The sequence below is a fragment of the Sapajus apella genome, unplaced genomic scaffold (genome assembly GCF_009761245.1).
Source record: "Sapajus apella isolate SASKATOON/1434 unplaced genomic scaffold, GSC_monkey_1.0 scaffold69, whole genome shotgun sequence".
Taxonomy (NCBI): domain Eukaryota; kingdom Metazoa; phylum Chordata; class Mammalia; order Primates; family Cebidae; genus Sapajus; species Sapajus apella.
Window position 1 is genome coordinate 8419000 of NW_022437009.1, and position 24284 is coordinate 8443283.

Consider the following 24284-nt stretch of genomic DNA (forward strand, 5'->3'; position numbering starts at 1 on the left):
GCTCTTCTCTCTCTCTAGTATCTCCCTAGACCTCTTTCACCCCTATGGATTTTTTCCAAAATTATTTATTTTTGAAAAGCTAATTCATGGACACAGTACGAAATTCAAAAGGCACAAAACGCTATGCAGTAGTAAATAAGCTTATCTACCATCCTTGTTCCCAGTTATCCAATCCTACTTCCAAGAAAGTAACTGATGCTATCCATAGTTTAACCTTGCAGAGATACTCTATGATTTTACGGTATCTCCCCTCAGCCTACATTTTTTTTAAATATAAAACATTATATTAAAATATTATAGTCTACACTGTTTAGTACCTTTTTTCTCTCTAATAATACATCTTGGATATCATTGCATATTGGTATATAGAGAGCTGTTGCATTCTTCCTCGTGGCTGTGTTCTACTCTGAATATGTATTAAAATGTACTTAACTAGCCCCTTAATGGAATGCATTTAGGTTGCTTCCAGGCTCCTGTCACTGTAAAGAATGTTGCAATGGTTCTTGACCATGTTATTTTGCACATGTGAACTTATATGTGGGCTACATTTTTAGACAGGGAATCACCGAATTGAAAGTTATATGCCATTAAAACGACAGATATTCTTAAACATTCTCGACAGAGGTACTAATTTACATGCCTAACAGTAACATAATTCTCATGAAATTAAGTATCACTGCCATATTAATGGCACCAAAATAATATCGCAGGCCTCCCTTTTTTATTACTTCAACATCACAAGCATTAAATTTGGCATGACTCTTTAATTTTGACTCTCACAGCTCATTCTCCACTGTTTATCTTCTTTTTTTAAACCATCCATAAAATTAGTAGCTCAAACTAGAAATTTGGGAGTCACCTTTGACAGTTCCCTCTCTCCTGGTACCCATATCAATCTAGCACCAAGTTATGTCAGTTTTACTGCTTATTCAATCCTCAAACATCAACTTTTCTCTTCTTCACTGCCATGGTCCTAATCCTAGCTTCCATAAACAATTATCTGGTATACTGTATTAACGCCCAATTTGTCTCCCACATCCACTCTGCCTTTCTTCTAAATTAATCTGTATTTTTCTTTCAGAGTATCTCTCTCACAAGTATAACCAAGTAGTTATTTGTTTAATTGTGTATTTATTACATTTCCTCCACTTATAATGCAAGCTCCGTGAGAAACTATTACTGTTTTTGTTCACTTCTGTGACCCTAGAATCTGACACTGTAGAAGCTCAATAACTATTTACTAAATTAAAACAGCATGAACACAAAAAATGACCTTCATTCCATGTAAGTCTAGGGTGAAGGCAGGGAAGGAATTACCCCACTAGAATCTGTCATAATGTTTTCCCCACTACAATGTAAATTCCTTAAAAATGAGAACAATCTTGCTCCTTTCTGAATCATAAACACTGGTACTTGACATATAAGATAGCCAACAAATATTTGGTAAATATAATAAATGAGCCAACATTATACAACTATACATCTGTGGTTAGTAAATGATTTCCTGTCCCTTGTGGGACACATACCATATATATAATAATGCCACCTTTTCTCTTTGACGTCTAGAAGTCTGAAAGCAAGGAAATGTCAAAATTCTTTTTGTATTATACTAATCATTTACAGTTAGGTGGCTAACTTACCAGAGCAGACTTCCCAACGCCTCCTGAACCAAGGACCACTAGCTTGTACTCACGCATGATGTGGTATGTTTAAATACTGACGATCTGAAAAACAATAAAAATCAAAGATTAAGAAACACGCTAACAGCCTAATAATGTACAACTGCTACATCAAATATAGGAGTTTGTTTTTTTTCCCTGTAAGACTACCAAAGGAACAACAGAAGCTACACAGCAAAATCCATATAGATTTTAATCTAAGTTTATAGGATTACTTTCAGACATTTTAATTCTCTAAAGATCATCTTTGATTAGGCATCAATTATGTTCAAATTACTTCTAAGAATCTTTGATAAAAAAACAAGACAATTAAATTTAATAGCTGATAACCATCTGACTACAATGATAAACTCAATTCTTTGCAAAGCTATCATTTAAACAACTTATGCACTTTTTAAAAACATTCACTTGAGCTTTAATATAATGTACATACTACTTTATTTGCTTAAAATATCCTACAGTAATTCTGTACTATTTTGTTCATTATTGTATTATAGCTGAACCGTTTAAAATGTCGTCTTGAAAATAATTAAAGATGTGAACAGGAGATCAGATTAAATTGCTAAACACTATAGGTAGTTATTAGCAATATATGCTAAAAGGCCCAAACAGCCAGATAAAATAAAAGGAACATAAACTTTATTTATCTTCATGGTTATCTTAAAAGGTATAAAGACAGGAAATACTTTTCAATGGCCAAGGTGGAATAACTAGAAACAGACTTTTCAACCCACAGTAACAGCTAGAACAGTGAACAAAAAGATATAAAACTTTTTAGATATTGGATAATAAGCAGTGTAGGGCTGTGATTTCTGAGATGCAAAAGAAATGAAGTGAGACCTAACACTGCTCTGGCTTTCTGCCTAGAAGCACTTTTCAGACTGTGGTAAAGGGAGGAAGAACTCAAGCAGAGCTTGGAACTATGCCAGAGAAGTGGAAGCTACGCATATAAAATTCCAGAAATCTGCATAAGGATTCACTTGAATCTGTGGCCAACAACTAAGACCAGCACACAGTTTGATGCTTTGACTAACTTCAAAAGGTAAGGCAAAGAATAAATAGAGATCTACAGGTGGAACAATTCCCAGAGTTCATATGGTTCTGACTAGAAGTCTTCCATGCTGAAAAACTAGGAATTCACTAGAAACCTCAGAAAACTCATATCTTAGTAGCAGAGCTAAATAAGCTCTAGAGTAAATGATATTCTAGATGCTTCCTAACAAAGCTTAAAACAGGTCTCAAAAGGAATTGATCCACATGTAACTAACTCAACTGCTTGTCTGAACAAAGTCCAAAATTCTTTAAAAGAAGCAGAAAAAAAAATCCTACCACTCAACCATATAAAATTAACAATATCCAGCATCCAATAAAAAATTAATAGAAATGTGAAGAATAAAGAATATGTGACCTGAAACCAGAGTGAAATAAACCAGCTGAAACCGTCCCAGAAACAAGATGATAAAATTAGTCAACGAGGACTCTAAAACTGCTATTATAAATATGCACAAAAATTTAAAGAAAAAAATGAGGAAGGAAATGGTAGACATAAGAACCAAAAAGAACTTACAGTATTCAAAAACATTATGTGAAATAGAAATATCACTGGATGGTATTAACAATATATTAAATAGCACAGAAAGTAAGTTCAAAGGGTCTGAAGACACAGCAATGGAAAATACCCAAATTTAAACATAATTAAAATGTGAGGAGAATAAGGGGAAAGGACAGAAGGGGAAACGGAGACAGGAGAGAGAGAAGAAAGAAGCAAGGGTAGAGGTGTTAGGGGTGTAATAAGAAAAGAAAAAGAAAAAAAAGACTGGAACTACAGGACATTATCAAGCTATCAAGCAGTATAACATATATGTAACTGGAATGGGGAGAAGTGGTAGTATTTGAAGAAATAATGAGTTTTTTTTAATCCCCCTTTGGGATGAAGTCTCACTCTGTTGCCCAGACTGGAGTGCAATGGCGCAATCTCAGCTCACTTTACTGTCCACCTCCTGGGTCCAAGCGACTCTCCTGCCTCAGCCTCCCGAGTAGCTGGGATTACAAGCACCATCACCATGTCTGGCTAATTTTGGTAGAGACAGGGTTTCACCATGTTGGCCAGGCTGGTCTCAATCTCCTGATCTCATAATCTGCCCACCTTGACCTCCCAAAGGGCTGAGATTACAGAAGTGAGCCACTGCACCCAGCCTCACCTTGAATTTAGTAATCCCCATGTGTCAAGGGCAGAGTCAGGTGGAGATAACTGAATCATGGGGGCAGTTTCTCCTATACTGTTCTCATGGTAGTGAATAAATCTCATGAGATCTGATGGTTTTATAAGGGGAAACCTGTTTTGCTTGATTCTCATTCTCTCTTTGCCTGCTGCCATCCATGTAAGATGGGACTTGCTCCTCCTTGCCTTCTGCCATGATTGTAAGGCTTCCCCAGCCACGTGGAACTGGAATTCCAATTAAACCTCTTTCTTTTGTAAACTGCCCAGTCTCAGGTATGTTTTATCAGCAGCGTGAAAACGAACTAATATACACACATATAGTGAGGACACTATAAAGCAGCTATAATGGCAAATATTATTTTTATTCTGAATCAAGCATTTGCAAAGTATTTTCTAGATACCAGTTCTGTACTAGGTGTCAAGGAAACAAACGTGAAAAGTATCTGTTTTCCATCCTCAAGGAGCTTATAAAGGAGAAAGAAACAAGTAACTACAAAATGATGGGAATAAAGCTGGTGTAAGAGAAAATTAAAGGGCTGAGGAAGGATGGAGGAACACAGAAGACTCTACGATAGGTTTCTGATTTTGACTAGCTCATATGAAGAGCTAAGTAAAAAACTGAATAGGAATATTCCAGCTATAATGCTCAGAAGGACATTCCAAGCAAAGGAAACAGTTTAAGCAAATGCACTAAAGAATTACATACAAAAGATCCAGGGATACTACATAGCTCAGCATTTGCCATGTTAAACAGCTTTTATTTCATCTAGTAAGTAATGGGGAGAAGACAATGTTATTTTTAAAAATATGATTAGATTTGTATTCTGGAAAAACAACGGCCAGTATGCAAAATGGACTGAAGAAAGGAGAGACTAGTGGCAGACAGAATAGCTAGGAAGCTACTGCAGTAGTTCAAGTGCAAGATGGCACAGGCCTGTACAGGAGCACTAAGGCTGAAGAAGGACAATGCTTTTCTGAGGATAAAACTGACAGGACTCTATAACTGATAAGAAGCTACTAAGAGGAATGAAGAAGAGTCAGTGATAACTCCTAGGTAACTACCTTGAGCAAGTAAGTGGTTGATAGCCTACCTCCAATTAAGACAGGAAATACAAAAGGAGGCCTTAAAAAAAGATAATGCTTTCTTGCAAAAATTAAGTGTAAGGTTCCTATGGGAAGAACAGGTAAGGACACATGATACATATTTTAAAAGCCAAGTCTGGAGGTTCCATGGAAACCAATGGACTAGAGGTACAGAATCAGGAGTCAACAATGCTGGTCAAGATGGTAGCGTTGAAACCATAGCAGTGGATGAGATCAACCAATAAGAAAGAGAAGAAAGGTAAGAACTGGGTGAGCACTTAAAAATAAACACCACATGGTAGAGTGAGGTGGGAGAGGTTTGTGTTGGACACTAGGCATCCTACACCTCTATCTGTATTAGGAGATCCCCCCTCCCAAAAAAAAGTGGTTTCATTACCATGAAAAGAAAAATACTGACAGCTAAACACAAGAGCACATATTTCAGATAAAAGGAGGCCCACATCCCTAACCGCTTTCCAGGCCTCTTAAGTCTGGGATCGCTGTCATTTTAACAAGATGTGAATTCACTGTCTCTCTAATCCAATAATGTGTATCTTTCAAGACAGAATCCTAATATAGCAAGGATCATTTATATTGCCCAAATGCCTCCAGCCTTTCTAGGGCAACAGAAACTGGGGAAAGAGCTCAGAGATGGTCAAATTATTTTGGGTATTCTGCAACAACAACATATTTGGCCCCTGCTTCTCAGCTAAAATGGCAAGACATTCTAGTTCCAAAGCCATTTTTCACACAGAGTATGTATAGAAAATTTTATTTACACCTAACAAATGCCATGGGTTACAAATGTATGCACACAGGCACACTCACAAATATAAAAATCAAATAGGTCACACAAGAAAGCACATACACAAAAGAATTCGCAGTAAGAATGTAAGTTAATTTTTATTTCTAAGGGGAGTTAGTTCTAACTCATTACTGCCAAGTTAGAAAACCTCCATGTTCTTCCAAGCAAATCCCATGCCTTTTTATGGAAATCTCTTATGCCCTGCACTCCCAACACAGCACCAGAAAATTTCTTACTCTGACAAAGAATCTTAAGATTCCCTGACAAATATGGAAGATAGGAATAAACATTACACTATGTTTAAATCTTAAGTCAATTTTGAGTCCCTAACATTATAGTCCAAGTTATAACCTAACTCTTCATTCTTCCTTCAGGAAACCTATTTCTAACATTTACAAAATAATATGACTTGATGGTCTTTGTGAAGTAAATTGATCTCAGCTTTGTTGTTTCTGTAATTTTTAACATAAATGAATGTATTACAGACAAAAGTTTCTCCTGTACAAATGAATTAACAAAACAAAATTCATTAAATAAAATTTGGTGATGAGAAATTTTGGAGGAAAAAGATAAGGAACAGTAAAGGTAGTTTCTTAACAAGCAGTATATTGTTGGTTATCTTTAAATATTTACAGAGATCATAAATATTTAAAACTGATAAATGACCACCGTATGCTGGTGGGGAGGGGAGTGAATATGGAAATCATGGTAAGATTTAACTTTCCAAAACAAAAAAACAATGCTCTTGTTTTTTGAAAACAAGAAAAACTACACGTTTTGGCAATATGAAATCACATAAATATACCAATACACAAACCAAAGAGTGCCGAACAAAAGAACAGAAAGATGGAATGTATGAAAGAAGAGGTAAGGAGGACAGACCCAAAGGTTTTGCCAGCTATCTGATGTTAGTGTAGAAAGAGCACCAGACCCAAAGTAAAACAGTAGAAAAATATTTCCAGAAGTAAACTAAGAAAAGTTAGGAATCACCAGATTCAAAACAACCAATGAATGCCAAACACAGTAGGAAGAGGAAAGAACATATATTGTAGTTAAAATTCCAAACCACTAAAAACAAAGACAAAATCCTAAAAAGCTTGTAGAAAGAAAAAACATATTCCCCTCCCCTTGAATACAGGCAGCCTTAGTAATAAACAAAATCCAGCCAACACGGTGCTGTCTGAACTCTTCACCTACGTTAGAAAAGGCATCAGAGCTAACTCCTGAATTTTTCTCTTTGGGAACGCATATCTATGGAGTCCTAAGTGCCAGGCTGCCATGCAGCCACCACTTTGGATAGACCACAGAGATAGACATGGTTGCCGGAGTCCCAGCTGTTTCTGTCTTCCTACATCTGTGAATAATAAAGGCTTCAAGATAATCCCAGACAGCAACCATCTTACTGCAACATCATCAGAGACTTAGACTAGATTCAGCAAGCTGAGCTATTCCCTAATTTCATACCCAAGACACTGTGAATTTCTTACAATGTCCTAAGAAACAATCTCAAGGAAACAAAAAACAGATCAACAAACAAAATAAATGGAAAGATGTCAGATAATCCATGTATATAAATACATTAATATTAATTTAAATTAATAGCACTCAATAGAAAAATAAAATTCAAATATAAATCAAAGTATACAAAGCAAAAATTGACAGAATGGGAATCATGAACAGAATTTAACAGAATTCGCTCAATAAACAACAGAAAGGGAAGACAAAACCAGGAAGAATATACAGAAGATTTGGCCAGGCGTGGTGGCTCACGCCTGTAATTCCAGCACTCTGGGAGGCTGAGGCCAGCGGATCAGGAGGTCAAGAGATGGAGACCATCCCGGCCAATATGGTGAAACCCCGTCTCTACTAAAAATACAAAAATTAACTGGGCGTGGTGGCACACGCCTGTGGTCCCAAGTACTCAGGAGGCTGAGGCGGAAGAATCGCTTGAACCCAGGAGGTGGAGGTTGCAGTGAGCCAAGACTGCGCCACTGCACTCCCACCTTGCGACACAGCAAGACTCTGTCTCCAAAAAAAAAAAAAAAAAAAAAAAGATTTGAGTAGATAACGAACCAACTTAACCTAACAGACATATAGAACACTGTACCCAACGAGTGCAAACTGTACATTCTTTTCCAGTGCACATGGATAACTTATTAGAACAGACCATGCTGAGCCATAAATCAAGTCTCAAGAAATTTCAATGGACTGAAATCATATAATTTGTAACCAATGTTAACCACATTATCCCCAAATGTTTGTAAATTAAACAAAATTCGAAATAACCCATGGGTGAAGAAATCAAGATGGAAATTAAACAATTTGAACCAAATAATAATTAAAATGTAGTATATCAAAAATTACTGGAGCTGGCCAGGCATGGCGGCTCACACTTGTAATCCCAGCACTTTGGGAGGCCGAAGGAGGTGGATCGCTTCAGGTCAGGAGTTTGAGAATAGCCTGGCCAACATGGTGAAATCCTGTATGTACTACAAATACAGAAATTAGCCAGGTGTGGTGGCACACACCTGTAATCCCAGCTACTCGGGAGGCTGAGGCACAAGAAGTGCTTGAACCAGGGGTGCGGAGGTTGCAGAGAGCCAAGATTACGTCACTGCACTCAAACTTGGGTGACAGAGCAAGAGGCGGGCAGGAGGGGGAAGAAAAGAAAAGAGTATACTTGATTTACATGAGGCAATTTTTTTTATGAACAGCCAATTTTGTGTTTTCTTGTTTTAAATGCTGAATTCAGTATTTAACAATAGAATTCCTGAAATATAGTAACTTTCATTTGTGGCAATCCACTCTAAAAAACATATCTAGATATGGTCATCTATCCCTTTGAACTCTATCATCATACAAGTCTGTTTCAGCTGAGTGCAGTGGCTCTCACCTTTAAGGCCGGAGGATCGCTTGAGCCCAGGAGTTCTATGGCACAGGGCCCCGTGACTGCACGACTGTGCTCCAGCCAGCCTGGGTAACAGAGTGAGACCCTGACCCTCACAAAAAAAACGAAAAACAGACCAATTCATTTCTGGGTAATCTAATTGTTTAGAAACTTCTTTACACCACTGTTTTTTGGTACTGGCTACTTATTGGGTGGTTTCAGCTCTGCTCACTCATGCAAACAAAAGAAACAGAATTCGTCAGCCCACACGGTGGCTGTCATCTGTAATCCCAGCACTTTGGGAAGCCAAGGTGGGCAGACCACCTGAGATCAGGAGTTCGAGACCAGTCTGACCAACATAGAGAAACCCTGTCTGTACTAAAAATACAAAATTAGCCAGGCAAGGTGGCACATGCCTGTAATCCCAGCCACACAGGAGGCTGAGGCAGAAGAATCGCTTGAAACCGGGAGGCAGAGGTTCGAGTGAGCTGAGATCGCACTATTGCACTCCAGCCTGGGCAACAAGAGTGAATTTTGGTCTCAAAAGAATAAAATAAAATAAGAAAGAAAATTCCTCTTCTACTCTATGTTCCTTAAAGTATTTGAAGGCGGTTATTTTCCCCACTCTATCTTCTTTTTCCATAAACAGTCTCCTTTTTCAAATAATAAAATTTCAAATTCTATTATCATTCTAGTCTCTTCTGTAAAAGCTTCAGTTCTCTCTCTTTCTCTCTCTCTCTCAAAAGCAATGCATGCTTGATTAGCACTATTAGGAGATATTACTGAAAGGCTTACAAGAAAAAAAAAAAAAAGCCGTCACTATATCTCAATCTACAACCGCTACTTTAAACTTCTACCTGCCTGTTCCTTTGGGTGTTTCCCTTCACATTTCTAAATAAAGTTCATTGTGGAATCTCCTCATTTTTGCATTTGGATACTGCTATCATAAAGATAATAATTTTACATCTCTTAACACACAGCAAAGTAATATATTAAGATTACATCTCTTTTATCATATAATTTGTCTTTATTCTGAAATTATCAACATAATTTCCCACTCTGTCAAATTTGCCAGATAATCTATCAATTTCATTCCCTTCTCTCCCCACTCCCAAAAAAGTCCTTTTTGGATCTTCTATAATCTGTATCAGTTGCCTCCTAGGCCTGTAGACATTTGTCAACCTAGGACTTTCTTATGTACTAGTTTAGAACTGTGCTAGTCACAAAAGTGCTACCACTATTTGCTACCAGTCTTCCAGAAAATAAGGGGCTTGCACTGGTAAAACCATATCTTGCCTAAGGACATTATTTAGTTCACTGAACAGTGTGAATCTATAATATAAAGCTCATAAGAATTTTTCTTAGAAACACTAAATTACGGATCATTCTCAGTATTGTGCCATCACTTTTTGGTACAAGCACCAAAAATTACTGGTAATATCTTTAATAAAAAACCCTTTTAAAAAGACAAGGTTTCCACAATTTCACATTTCCCCTCATCTTCCTTATATATTAAAAGGGAACATATATGCTACTGTTTTAAAGAAATTTATCCATATCTATATGCCTAAATAAATCTTACCACAATCTTCAGTCATGTATGACTGAAGCAGAGTTGCTGGATTCCTTGCACCTTTGTAACTCTCCAAATATTCAAGTAAGGGATTAAAATATTTAATTCAACCATCTTAGTTATTCAAGAGTAAAATTTTTGGCATGTTTGACAAGTGGTCTTGATAGGCTTGATATATTATTATGACAACAGATACAATAATATACCATTTAAAATGATTCCCCAAACAAAAATGTTAGTGTGTGCACTTTTCTCCCTTTTATAAATAATCTGCCGCATCTTTACTTATCTCTTCTTTTTCATTTGTATTGTTTATCTGTGCGTTTCCTCTTTTACTTTTGGTCTATTTTACCAGGTTTGTTAATTTTATTACTCTTTTTCAAAAAACCAACTTTGGCTTTGTAGATGTTTCATTGTAGAGGTCTTCTACTTCTCTAATTTCTGCTTTTATGTTTATTATTTATTTCCTTTCTTTGGTTTATCTGAATGTCTTTCTAACTTAAATTGGACACTTGGCTCACTAATTTCGGCCATTTTTAGTTTTGTTTTTGTTTTTGAGACAGTCTCAACTCCCAACCAGGCTGGAGTGCAGTGGCACGATCTTGGCTCACTGCAACCTCTGCCTCCTGAGCTCGAGCAATCCTCTTACCTCAGCCTCCAGAGTAGCTGGGACTACAGGTGCACACCACCACGTCCAGCTAATTTTTTGTATTTTTGGTACAGACGGGGTTTTGCTATGTTAGCCAGGCTGGTCTCGAACTCCTGGGCTCAAGCTATCCGCCCACATCGGCCTCCCAAGGTGCTGAGATTACAGGTGTGCACCAACATGCCTGGGCCCATTTTTCTTTTCTAATCAACGTCTTCAGATCCTCCATTAGGGTCAATTTCCTTCTACCTAAAGTTTGGAATTTTTCTTTGTGCTGTACAAATGGTGAGAAAACTTCCAGTTTATTTATCTGAAAACTTTGCTTCACTCTTCAAAGATATTTGAGATTTAATAGTTATTTACTCTGAGTATACGGTAGTCACTACTCTACTGTCTTTTGATTTCTACTTTCCTTTCCTTAAGTCAGCTGCTAGCCTAACTGCAGAGCTTTTGAAAGTGATCTGTCCTCTCCTTCGGGTTATTTTTGACATCTCTGATCATCTGCAAATTTAACTATGAAGACTTTAGGTTTAGATTTCCATTTACTCTGCTTAGGATTTATTTGACTTCTTGAATTTGTATCTTTTTGCAGTTTTGAAAATTCTAATGTAATCTCCTTAAATATTGTATCTACTTGACTTTTCTTAATATGTGAAATTCTAGTTAGACAACTAACAGACCTTTCCATGCTCTTCTTGTATTAGTTAAGACGTAGACAAGGCTGCTGTAATAAGAGACTCAAAAGCGGTTTAACCAAAATTCAGGGTTATTTTCCTCTCACGTGACAGTCTTGTTTGGCAGCTTAGCAGTCTGAGACAGCCAAGCTCTTATGTCTTATTGCTCTATCTTCCTTAGAGTATTGCCCTCTTCTACATAGGCAAAAATATCTCATCGCCATGTATACATTCCAGTTCATGGGAAGGAAGAAAGAGAAAGAAAAAGGCATACGCCTTTCCTCTGATAGGCATTACCCAGAAGTTACACACATTTCCATTTGCATCCCAGATTACCAAAGCCTTGTCACATAGTCAAATCTCACTATCAGGAAGGCGATGTAATGGAAGCTTTAGCTAGTCAACAGAGCATCCAAGTAACATATCAACTACGTATTAAACACAGAATCGTTATCCAGGAAAACTAGCAATTTAGGCTCTGGCTGTCCAATTTCCTTTACTCCCTTTATACATATTTTCTCCTCCTTTTTACATATTTTCCATTTCTGTCTCTTAATTTTGGTTAATTTATTTTTCAGGTCATCTTCTAGGTCATTAATTATAATCTATTGTTAAGCCTGTCCATTGACTTTTAATATTTTTATTTATACATTTCTTTTTTCTTTTTTTTTTTTTTTTGAGATAGGGTCTCGTTCTATTGCCCAGGCTGGAGTGCAGTGGCACAGCTCACTTCAGCCTCGACCTCCTGGGCTCAAGAGATCCTCATACCTCACCTCTCAAGTAGCTGGGACTAGAGGCATGCATCACCATGCCCAGCTAATTTTTGTATTTGTTGTAGACAGAGGGTTTCATCATGTTGCCCAGGCTGGTCTCGAACTCCTGGGCTTAGGCAATCGTCCTGCTTTGGCTTTCCAAACGGCTGAGACTACAGACGTGCACCACTGCACCCAGCCTATATATTTCATTTCTAAAAGTTCTTTCCCCCCAACTCCACAAAAAAGCTATTTGTAACTTCTCATAACCTCATTCTCTTTCTCACCAGCAGCATAGTAAAATGGTTAAAAGCCTATCTTTAGAACCCATACTGCCTGGCTAGAATCCTGGTTCTACCACTTTACTAATCTTGGTCAAGTTACATCCCTATTCTGTGCTTTATTCCTTCACCTGTAAAATGGGGATAATAATAATCCCTACTTTAGAGTTGTTGTGAGGATTAATTGAATTAATATGTAAAGTACTGGAACAGTTCACAGTTCATAGGAAGCAGTACAAAACGTCAGCTATCATAATCTCATCATTCTTAAATGAAGTCAATGGGAGTCTAAGTCTGTTGTCTGTTTTCTTGACTAGTCCATATTTTCAGTTTCTTTTTGAGTTGTGTGATCTTTTCTGAGATATGTATTTGCTTCTGCCAAGTGCCTGGGGTTACTCTTGCCCAGAATTACTTTGAACCATAGTCAAATTATAAGGTATTTTTGGGCTAAGCCAAAAAGTGCAATTTAGATATGAAAACATAAAGGCTAGGTTACAAGTATAAAACGTCAAAGAGTAACAACCCCAAACCTGCACCACCACTTCAACTTAGTGCCAAAATTTGTGACAGTCAACTATCCTTGGAGTTGGCAGAAGGGGTGGGGAGGGGTGCACAGGCACCCAGTGGCATGTCTCCTCAAAGACTGAGCTTAGTCTCCCATCCTCTGTGTCTGCGAAGGCAGTGAAACCATAAGCCCAGGTTTAGCCAGTTCAGTAAATGCCATCAAGACAAAAATAGACTCTGAGTGCTGGTTCTAGCTTTCACTTACTTTTTAGCCTCTGAGTATGTCTTATAAACAAATGTCAGTTCCTTGATATTGTTTCGTTAGTTTACAGTTGTAAAAGAGACCTTCATTTAAAAAATCTTACATGACCAATATGCATATCTTCACAAGTGAGAAGTCATGAACCTACTTTTTTTTTTTTTTTTTTTTTTTTTTTTGAGACGGATTCTTGCTCTTGTTGCCCAGGCTGGAGTGTAACGGTATGATCTCGGCTAACTGCAACCCCTGCCTCCCAGGTTCAAGTGATTCTCCCGCCTCAGCCTCCTGAGTAGCTGCGATTACAGGTGCATGCCACCATGCCCATCCAATTTTTTGTATTTTTAGTAGAGACGGGGTTTCGCCATATTGGCCAGGCTGGTCTCAAACTCCTGACCGCAAGTGATCTGGCTGCCTCGGCCTCCCAAAGTGCTGGGATTACAGATGTGAAACACCGTGCCCAGCCATGAACCTACATTTGATGAAAAAAATTTATTTGTAATATTCTAAACATAAAATTTTGAGTATTAGTTTATCAAGAATACAATCTATAATAAAAATGTGATAATTTAATCACAGAACACTACTTTGTATTTTGTATCACTATTTTTTTAAAGAGTGGAGAAACAGGAGGGGAGGGTAGTAGTATCAGAATCACCTGGTCAAAGAACAATTACCCTCCAGGCAAATTATCTGCCAGTTCCTTTTCTCTTCTACAACCATGACTCTAGTATAAGCAACTTCCTGGGGCTACTGAAATAGCCTCTTAACTAGTCCATTGTTGTTCACTTGGGTTCCTCTACATTGCAGCCAGAATGATGTTTTCAAAACAGAAAATTAAATGATTTCCTTTTCCTCACAGGGGAAAGATTAAACTCCAAGTCCTCAGAGCTCCTAATGATTTGGCCCACATCTACTTCATCTTGCACGGTAGCCCTCTTTACTCTCTATGCCAGCCACACTGGCTGTCTTTCAGTTTCTTAAACCTGATATGCTCCCTTCAGCCACAGAGCTTTTGCAGAAGCTATTCTCTTTGCCTGCAATGACTTCTTCCTTCTTCACTTAGTTAATAATGCTCGCTCCTTTCCTTGGATTTGAGCACAAGTATTAATTTCGTAAGACAGCCTTCCCCGACCCCTTTGAGTCAAAACTTTATACACTTTTATAGTATTGGGCGTTTTTCCTAAGCAATACTGATCACAAATGCAAATCGATGCTTTTGAAAAAATCTCTGATTTGATTACCTAGAGTGTTGAATATCATACAAATTATTTGCCACATATAATAATCTCAGAATTATTGTTAAAACCTAATTTACATTCTATTTCTAGAATATCAGCATTGCGATCTGAGTTGTTACATTGAATGACTTCCATGTTGTTATAAATAAGGAGTTTTTAATCTCATTCTTTATCAAAAAAAGTCTAAGATTGTTTCAATAATTCCAGATTTTACGTATGGAAATTAATAAATACATGTACATGTTGCATGACTGAGTACTGCCACATAGAATTTTACAAATAATCCCTAAATGACAGTTTTTGCAGGTATTACCATAAATGCTGAATCTGAGAGTCATCATTCTGCATGTTTTTCTGAAAGATAACTAGGAAAGTAAATATTTTTGCAAAACTCAAATTTAAATAGCTTTGTTTACCCTACTACGAATTTTCATATTATGAGGCAAATGAGCTGACAATCTCAAATAACACTTGCACTGTTTTGAAGACTTCAACAAAAGACTATACAAAATTACATCTTTCCTGTATGCTTTGTCTCAATGCATTTACAAAATATTCTCCCTGTATTGATTTCAGTTTAAACTGTCAGTCATCAAGGTTACACATAATGATCTCATCAGATTGAGCCATTTTCTCTCTTCAGAGAAACAAATATTTTAGAAACAAATGAAATGAAAACACTTTCAAGACAAACCCAAAGGTTGCCAAAATTGTTACTTTAAATCAGTTTAAATCTCCAAAGTAAAATATATTCTTCATATTAAAGTGATTTAAAAGAAAGAGAGGGTCTCCTTTGACTATAACTTTTCCTCCTAAATGTTTAATACTGGGAATGCTTCTAATTAGGAGAAGAAAGGGGAATATCACAGTATCCAAAAATATCCTATACTCTGTGTCTCTGGGAACTACATGTGCTCTTGGATTCATGAGCTGTCAAAAAACAGTGAATGCGTATCCTATTTTAGCAACATAGTAAATCATCAAAAAGTGCACCACCAGTAAATGTTTGACTAAGGGAAATGAAAATGAAAGACTGCTTTTTACATGTATTACCATCTACTTAAGTAAAGTGAATATTCTTCAGTAACTGTTATCATCGCAGGCAAACACAACATTTGTAAATCATGCAGAAAAATTTTAAGGCCATGACTAATACTTTCGAGGTCGACTGAAATACATTATTTTCCTTAAAAGATACATTTGGCCAGGTGTACTAAATTATGCCAAGGATAGCTAAGTATATCAATTCTGGAATCTTGACAGATACATTTCCATAAGTATAGGTATTTAGTCCAACTTTATTCCCTTAACAGCACTGTCACATAAACTATATATGACCAAAACTAAAGCATCTCAAAGCTTATGAAAAAGGATGAATTTGGAATAATTATAAGCAAAAATGCATAATTGTAGCTAAGTTTCTGATATCTTTGTTTTTTAGGCTATTATCCAGCTATAACATTATAACCTTTCCTGGAAGGGAAAGCAAAACCATGTAACCAACAGCAACTAAATTTTATATAATATTCTGTCGCTTACAATGCTCTTTCCTTTTTATTTTTTTAGGTAATCAAAACCAAAACTATATGTCATTACCACCACTATAAAGATAAGAAACATACAAGGCTTAACTTGGATGAAATGACTTAAGCATAAAGTAATTAGGAAGCTGTATTCAAACCTATGTCTCTAGATTTTAAATGCTGTTCTCTTTTGAATATATTATGCTGTTATGTAATAACAACACAACAACAATAATGGTAAACATTTACTGAGTGTTTACCATGTGCAAAAGTGCTGTAAGAAATCCTCATAAGCTTACGAGGCAGATACTAGCAATAAGCTTATCTAGGAAGAAAAGCTACGATTTAAACTAAGGCAGCCTGGTTTCAGGGGTCACAATCTAACATGATAATCTGCCTGTATTCAGATTACATGTACATAAACTTGTATACGCACAGAATATCTTTGGGAAGGAAACCGAGGAATGACGGGACATGGGGGGAAAAAAGAGATTTTTCACTGTGTACTTTCTATGTATTTCTTGAAGCTCTGGGAGAGGAAGAGGGTGTAGGTAGACAGAATATTATAGACATGGAATTCCAGAAAAAAGGCACAGACTCAAGGAAATCTGTGACGATCTAATGGAAAAACTATATTTAGAAAAAAAAAAGGCTAGGTGGCCTGAGCATTTACTGTGAAAGGCTAAGAAAGGAAAGGCTTAGTACATACGTGGTTTTGCTTTTTGTTTTTGTTTTTGAGATGGAGTCTCACTTTGTCCCCCAGGCTCGAGCGCAGTGGCATGATTTTGGCTTACTGCAACCTTCACCTCCTGGGTTTAAGTAATTCTCCTTTCTCAGCCTCCCAAGTAGCTGGGACTATAGGCGTGTGCCACCCGGCTACCTTTTTTGTATTTTTTGTAGACAGGGTTTTACCATGTTGGCTAGGCTGGTCTTAAGCTCCTGACCTCAGGTGATCTACCCTTCCCAGCCTCCCAAAGTGCTGGGATTATAGGCATGAGCCACCGTACCTGGCCCATATATGGTTTTAAATAGCAGGCTATAAAAGTTCCTCTATGACATCCTATGAACTTGAAACTTTCCCATCAGAGGAAAAAGCCTCCTAAGGCTTTTAAGCAAGAGTTTGAAGAAGAGAAAAAAAAGCTATGAGTACTCTGTAGATTGCAACAGAGGAATGAAAAACTAGAGAAGGGAGATCAGTTAGGAGGGCAAAGAAGCAAACTTTTTTTTTTAAGTGCCTTTTCCTTAGTCTTTAGCAACCTTCAAGGCAGACATTATCTTCCCTTCAAAATGCAGATAAAGATGCCATTCCTAGTGCTCAGAACAGTACTTAGGAAATAGCAGATGCTCAATAAACATTTACCGAATGAAAGAAAAAAAGAGCTGAGTTTGGATTCAAAGCTAGATTCTGTCTAACACTAATGCTAAGACCTTTTCCACTGTATTCAGTAACTCAGTTAATCCAAGCAATCTTTAAAATCTGGTGAGACCCTTTAGATAGAGGGCTAATCTTAAAGTAAGGGATACATTCTTTTCCTTAAAAGATGCATAGTTCAGCAGTGTTGCTGTGAACACCAAATGAGATAATGCATATGTGGCACTTAGGAGAACGACTGGCAATTATCCACTTTAAAAAAATACTACTATCACTACTTTATTAATGTAACTAGAGTGTGATTGGTATTTTGAGAAGAATGTTGGAAAGGTAATGTAAGACAACAGAAAGCACTGTCAGATTAGGAACCCCAAATGAGGAGGCAGTATAATCAAATGTATTGATTCTTAACTTTATTAGATTCCTTAGTCCCGTAAATCCAGTTCTTTGAAAAGCATATACACACTGGGGGAAGTGAGGGAAAAGGTGAAGACTAGGGAACCCAAATTAACAACCTCTGATCAAAAACAAAGAGCCTTGGCTGGGCACAGTGGCTCACGTCTATAATCCTAGCACTTTGGGAGGCCAAGGCAGGAGGATCTCGAGGTCAGGAGATCCAGACCATCCTGGCGAACATGGTGAAATCCCATCTCTACTAAAAAATACAATAATAGCTGGGCATGCCTGTAATGCCAGCTACTCAGGAGGCTGAGGCAAGAGAATTGCTTGAACCAGAGAGTCGGAGGTTGCAGTAAGCCAAGGTTGCGCCACTGCACGCCAGCGAGACTCTGTCTCAAAAACACATACACCGCCCCCCCCCCACACAGCCTTTTGCAGAACTATATGGGTCCAAAATCAGCATCTATAAGTTGTGCGAACCTGGACAAGTTATTTGTCCTCATTAATATTCAACTTCTTTATTTACAGAACAAAGTTGGACTAAGATAACTCACTGGTTTCTGGTAAGTAAACAATATATTTAATAACATATTTTAGGTACAGCAGCTTAATGCTTTTTTCCTCCCCAAACTAATGTGAAAAGAGAGAATCAATGTTTTAGTTAATAAAAACACTGCCACATTAGAAAACTACTATTATAAATTAGAATCCCTGTTTATTAAATCTGTTTGCTCACATAAGAGCTTCAGATCTCTTTTAGTATGGCCAGAGTGTTACGAGTTTCCTATCCTCATAAGTGCTACAGTTCTACACAAATGTTTGTCCCCAGAGGCTATTAGTTTTATGAAGAGAAGTAACGCCAGACATATAGACACCTTTGCCTTGACAACATCCTACTGAGGAACAATTTTAGTCCCGATCAACTTAATTTTTTGAGATGAGAGAAGGTTGGGAAAAATAAGGAAATTAGTTAAAGTCTTGCCTTCATGAGAGATGAATCAATGTGAACAGGATCTAGAAGTGACCATTAAATAATAATTAGCTGAATTAGGAACCTCTGATTTTGTGCCAAATGCTAAGAAATACACAAAAAAGATATGTACTATTTGACTTACAGAATTTCTAGGATTTATTCTGAAGAATTACATTGGGAAAGCCACTCTATTTTCTCATCATGGAACCAAAAGGAGATTCTCTGAACTGGAAATCTTAACCTGGCAATCAGATGTGAACTGCTGACCACAGATGTATATAAATGGATTTTTTCAGAGAATCAGGGAGTTTCAAACATTCTTTTTGTATGGCCATCAACCATAAGAGACTAAATAAGCTACCATCAGCTCACACCTGGATCACTATAATAGCCTCTCATCTGATCTCCCTACATCCAATCATTTCCCCGCCAATATATTCAAAATGAAGCTAAAATGAACTTTGTAAAATGGTAAATTTAATCACTTAGAGACCTCCTCCAAATCGCTCCAGTTCAGATACTTCAGTGATTTCCCATTTTCCTTAAAGATAAAGACCAAAGATGTTAACATGGTTTACAAGGGTCTGCACAGTTGGGTCCCTAACTCCCATTCTGGCCTCATTTCACAACAGCACTCCCTCTCATTCTCAATGCTCCAGCCAACTGGCTTTCTTAAATCTTCTCCAATGTGCCATGCACTCTCCTGCCAGAGACAAATCAGCTGCTAAAGTATTCCAGAGAACATACAGCAACGAGGAGATCGCAGTCCATATGGCATGCAGGTTTATAATCTAGAAAAGAGTGATGTTTGAGCAAACAATTAACAATGATGGGCAGTTAGAGAACAGAGCTGGGCAGACATCTGAGGGAAGTAGAAAAGCCTTGAGATGCCTGGTGACTTCAATAAGGAACAAGTAGGGCACTATAATTGGAGGACAATGAGGAAGTCATTAGTAGAAGGGAAGGTAAGAGATTAAACAAAACACAGGCTTTCAGGCATGGGAAGGACTTTGGCTTTTACTTGGTATGCACAGGAAGTCACCGGACAGTTTTGAGTACAGGGTGTCAAGTTTCCACTGAAATTTTTAAAAGATCTCTCTGGAGGCCGGGCGCGGTGGCTCACGCTTGTAATCCCAGCACTTTGGGAGGACGAGGCGGGTGGATCACGAGGTCAAGAGATCGAGACCATCCTGGTCAACATGGTGAAACCCCGTCTCTACTAAAACTACAAAACATTAGCTGGGCATGGTGGCACGTGCCTGTAATCCCAGCTACTCAGGAGGCTGAGGCAGGAGAATTGCTTGAACCCAGGAGGCGGAGGTTGCGGTGAGCCGAGATCGCGCCATTGCACTCCAGCCTGGGAAACAAGAGCGAAACTCCATCTCCAAAAAAAAAAAAAAAAAAAAAAAAGGATCTCTCTGGTTGTGAAAGAGAAGGTCAAGGACAGAATTAGGAAGAACTAGAAGGGAACTGAAATCCCGAGATAGGAATGTTGACCAAAGAAGTAGCAATGGAGGTAGTAAGAACTGGTTAACTTCTGCATACATTTTGAAGACAGGGCCAAACGAAGAGATAAGATGGGAGAAAAAAGACTGCTAAAAAATAGAGGACAGATACCAAACCACAGACCCAGAAGTTCAGGATAAATACCAAAACATCTACACTTAGGTATATTCAGACTGCATAAAATCTAGGGAAAGAGAAAATGCTGAAAGAAGCCAGAGGCGGGAAGAAGCATCTTACCTATAGCAGAACAGAGATAAGAATTGCATCAGACTTCTATTCAGAAACCAGGAAATCAAGAAGAAAGTGAAGTATTTGAAGTGTTCTCAGAAAAAACAACCAAGTTACAATTCTGGATCAAGTGAAATTATCCTCCAAATGAAGGAGAAATGCAGACTTTCTCAGACAAACAAAAACTGAATTTGTTACCAGCAGACATGCCTTGCAAGAAACGTGAAAAGTTCTTCAAAAAGAAGGAAAATTATTCATATCAGAAACTTTACATTTACTTTTCTTATCCTTTATTGATCTAAATGGATAACAGTTTGTTCAAAATAACAGCAACAAGTTATTAGGTGATTATAGCTTATGGAAAAGTGAAGTGAATGACAGCAATGTTATAAGGGACGGGTATAAGTAATTGAGAATATCCTGTTATAAGGTACTTCCACTACCCATGAAGTGCTATGTTATATGAAAGTAGGCTTGGATTGGTTGTAAATGTATACTGCGAATTCATGCGCAACTAGAAAAGTAAAAAGAAGTATAATCAATACAGTAAGCGAGGAGGAAAAATGAAGTAACATAAAACATTCAATTGAAATCAGAAGACAAAGAAACAGAACAAGGGAGGGCAATGAATAGAAAACAGTAACAAATATGGTAGATATATATGAATCCAATCGCAATTAAAAGAGACTGTCAGGATAGACTAAAAATACAAGACGCAATTTTATACTGTCTATAAGAAACCCACTTTAAATATAAATACCGTAGATTCCCCCCATCCATGGTGTTGCTTTTTGCAATTTCAGTTACCCATGGTCAACAGGTATCTGAAAAATACCACAATATTTTGAGAGAAAGATTACATTCACATAACTTGTATTAAAGTATATTACTAGAATTGTTCTATTATTTGGTATTGTTGTCAATCTCTTAATGTGACCAACTTATAAACTGAACTTTATGGTAGGTATGCACAGGAAAAAAACATAGTATATATAAGGTTTGGTACTATATTATCCATGGTTTCAGACATCCACAGAAAATCCTGAAATGTATCCTCCATGGGTAAGGGGGGACAACTGTACACAGATTACAAGTAAAAAGATGAAGAAAAATATATCATGCTAACACTAATAAAAAGAAAGTTAGAGTAACCATATTATTCTAAGACAAAGCAGGCTTCAGAGTAAGGAAGTTATCAGGTATGAAGAAGAATATTATGTAAGGATAAAGGCATTGATTCTCCAAGAAGATGTAACAGTTCTTAATGTGCATGCATCTAACAGTGTCGAAATACATGAGGCGAAAAAGGATACTTCAAGAAGAAACAAATGAATCCATCACTATAGCTGGAGCCCTCAACATCCCTGTCAGTAACTGACGAATCCAGCAGGCAGAAAATCAGTAAGACTGCCGCTGAACTAAACAACACCATCAATCAATTGGATCTAATTGACATTTACAGAATACAGCCAGGTAACCACATAACACCGTTTTGGCCAATGACAGACCGCATATGTGATGGCGATCCCACAGGATTATAATGGAGCTGAAAAATTCCTATGGCCTAGTGACATCTTAATGATCCTGAATCAGTGTAGGCCTAGGTGAACGTATGTTTCTGTCTTAGTTTTTAACAAAAAAGTTTTAAAAGTTAAATAAAAGTAAAAAATTTTAAAAATAGAAAAAACTTCACAGAATATGAATATAAAGAAAGGAAATATTTTTGAACAGATGGACAATGTGTTTTAAGCTAAGTGTTACTACATGAATCAAAAACTTTATAAAGTAAAAAAGTTACAATAAGCTCAGGTTGAATTAATTGACTGATTTACTTTATTTATTTTTTATTTACTTTATCGATTTACTCATTTTAGAGAAGGTCCGGCTCTGTTGCCCAGGCTGGTCTGCATTGGTGTGCGACCATAGCTAGAAGATATGCTGTTAATGATGTGTGACTGTATATCTACATATTGGCAAAGATGTGGAAAATAAAATTAAAAATAATTTACAAAAGTATCTAAAAAGAAATAAACTACTTAGGGATTAATTTAGCAAATTGTCTGATATATTTCTCCAAATGTATCCCTGTTAAGTGATGCATGATTATACTTTATTCAACAAAAGAATATACATTATTTTCAAGTGCACGCGAAACATTTGCCAAGATAGGCCATATTCTACTTTTTTAAAGAGACAGGGTCTCGCTATGTTGCCCAGGCTGGAGTGCAGTGGCTATTCACAGGCGCGATCCCACTACTGATGAGCACGGGAGTTTTGACCTGCTCTGTTTCTGACCTGGGCCGGTTCACCCCTTCTCAGACAACCTGGTGGTCCCCCGCTCCCAGGAGGGCACCATATTGATGCCGAACTTGGTGCGGACACCCGATCGGCATAGCGCACTACAGCCCAGAACTCCTGGACTCAAGCGATCCTCCAGCCTGAGCCTCCCGAGTAGCTGGGACTACAGGCATGCGCCACCATGCCCGGCAGACCATATTCTAAATTACAAAGTAAATCTCAATAAATTTGAACAAATTTAAATCATACAAAGTATGTTTTCTGACTACTATGGAATTAAATTAGAAACCAGCAGCAGAAAGATCAAGAAAATCCCCATTTAGAAAGAAATCAAAATTGATATTGGTACTTTGAACAGAATGAAAATGAAAACACAACATATTAAAATTTATAAAATAGAGAGCCCAGAAATAATTTTGACAATGAGGCCAAGACCATTCAATTGGGAAAGATGGTCTTTTCAATAAATGGTGCTAGGAAAGCTAGATATCCACATGTAAAAAAATGAAGAGTTGGGCCCTTACCCTACACCACATACAAAAATTAAGTCCAAATGGATCAAAGATTAAATGTGAGACAGCAAGACTATAAAATTCTTGGAAGAAAACATAGGAGGGGAAAGATACATGACAATGGATTTGGCAATGATTGCTTGGATAAACACCAAAAGCAATAGGCACAAAAGAAAAAATAGATAAATTGGACTACGGGTTGAGTACCCCTTTGGGAATAGAAGTGCTTCAGATTTCATCAGATTTTGGAATATCTGCATATATATAATGAGTTATATTGGGAATGGGACCCAAGTCTAAACACAAAATTCTTTTATGTTTCATATATACTTCATACACATAGCCTGAAAGTAATTTTATATAGTATGTTTAATAATTTTGTACATGGAACGAAGTTTTGACTACTATTTTGACTGAAAACTACATGAGGTAAGAAATAGAAGGTTCCACTTCTGGTGTCATGTCAGCATTCAAAAGTTATGGAGTGTAGAGCATTTTGAATTTTGGGATTAGGGATGCTCAACCTTGTTGATGTGTTCTTTGATGCACAGAAGTTTTCAATTTTGACATATAGGTATCCCTAATCCACTTATTGTGAAGTACCTCTCTTAGTCAAAAATTCAGACAGAAAATAGAATGGTGGTTGCTGGGGACTGAGAAAGGGGGATGGGGAATTATCGTTTAATGGGATCGAGTTTCAGTTACATAAAATAAAGAGTTCTGGAAATGGATGGTGGTAAAGTCTACACAACAATGTGAATGTACTTAATTTTTTTTTTTTTTTTTTTTTTGAGATGGAGTTTCGCTCTTGTTACCGAGGCTGGAGTGCAATGACGCGATCTCGGCTCACCGCAACCTCTGCCTCCCGGGT

At 37.3% G+C, this 24284-nt stretch overlaps 1 protein-coding gene across 3 annotated transcripts in view; it reads right to left on the reverse strand.

The window, feature by feature from the left end:
- The window catches only part of RAP1A (RAP1A, member of RAS oncogene family), an 86180-nt gene that overhangs the window by 23640 nt on the left and 38256 nt on the right, over window positions 1-24284 (reverse strand). For 2 of the 3 annotated variants that reach the window (XM_032249763.1, XM_032249765.1), the window contains one exon: window positions 1641-1724. In XM_032249763.1, the coding sequence (XP_032105654.1) occupies window positions 1641-1697 (57 nt within the window). In that variant the 5' untranslated portion in view covers window positions 1698-1724. Of the gene's footprint in view, window positions 1-1640; window positions 1725-24284 lie in introns of those variants that run through there. The other variant, XM_032249764.1, reaches the window with a different exon arrangement.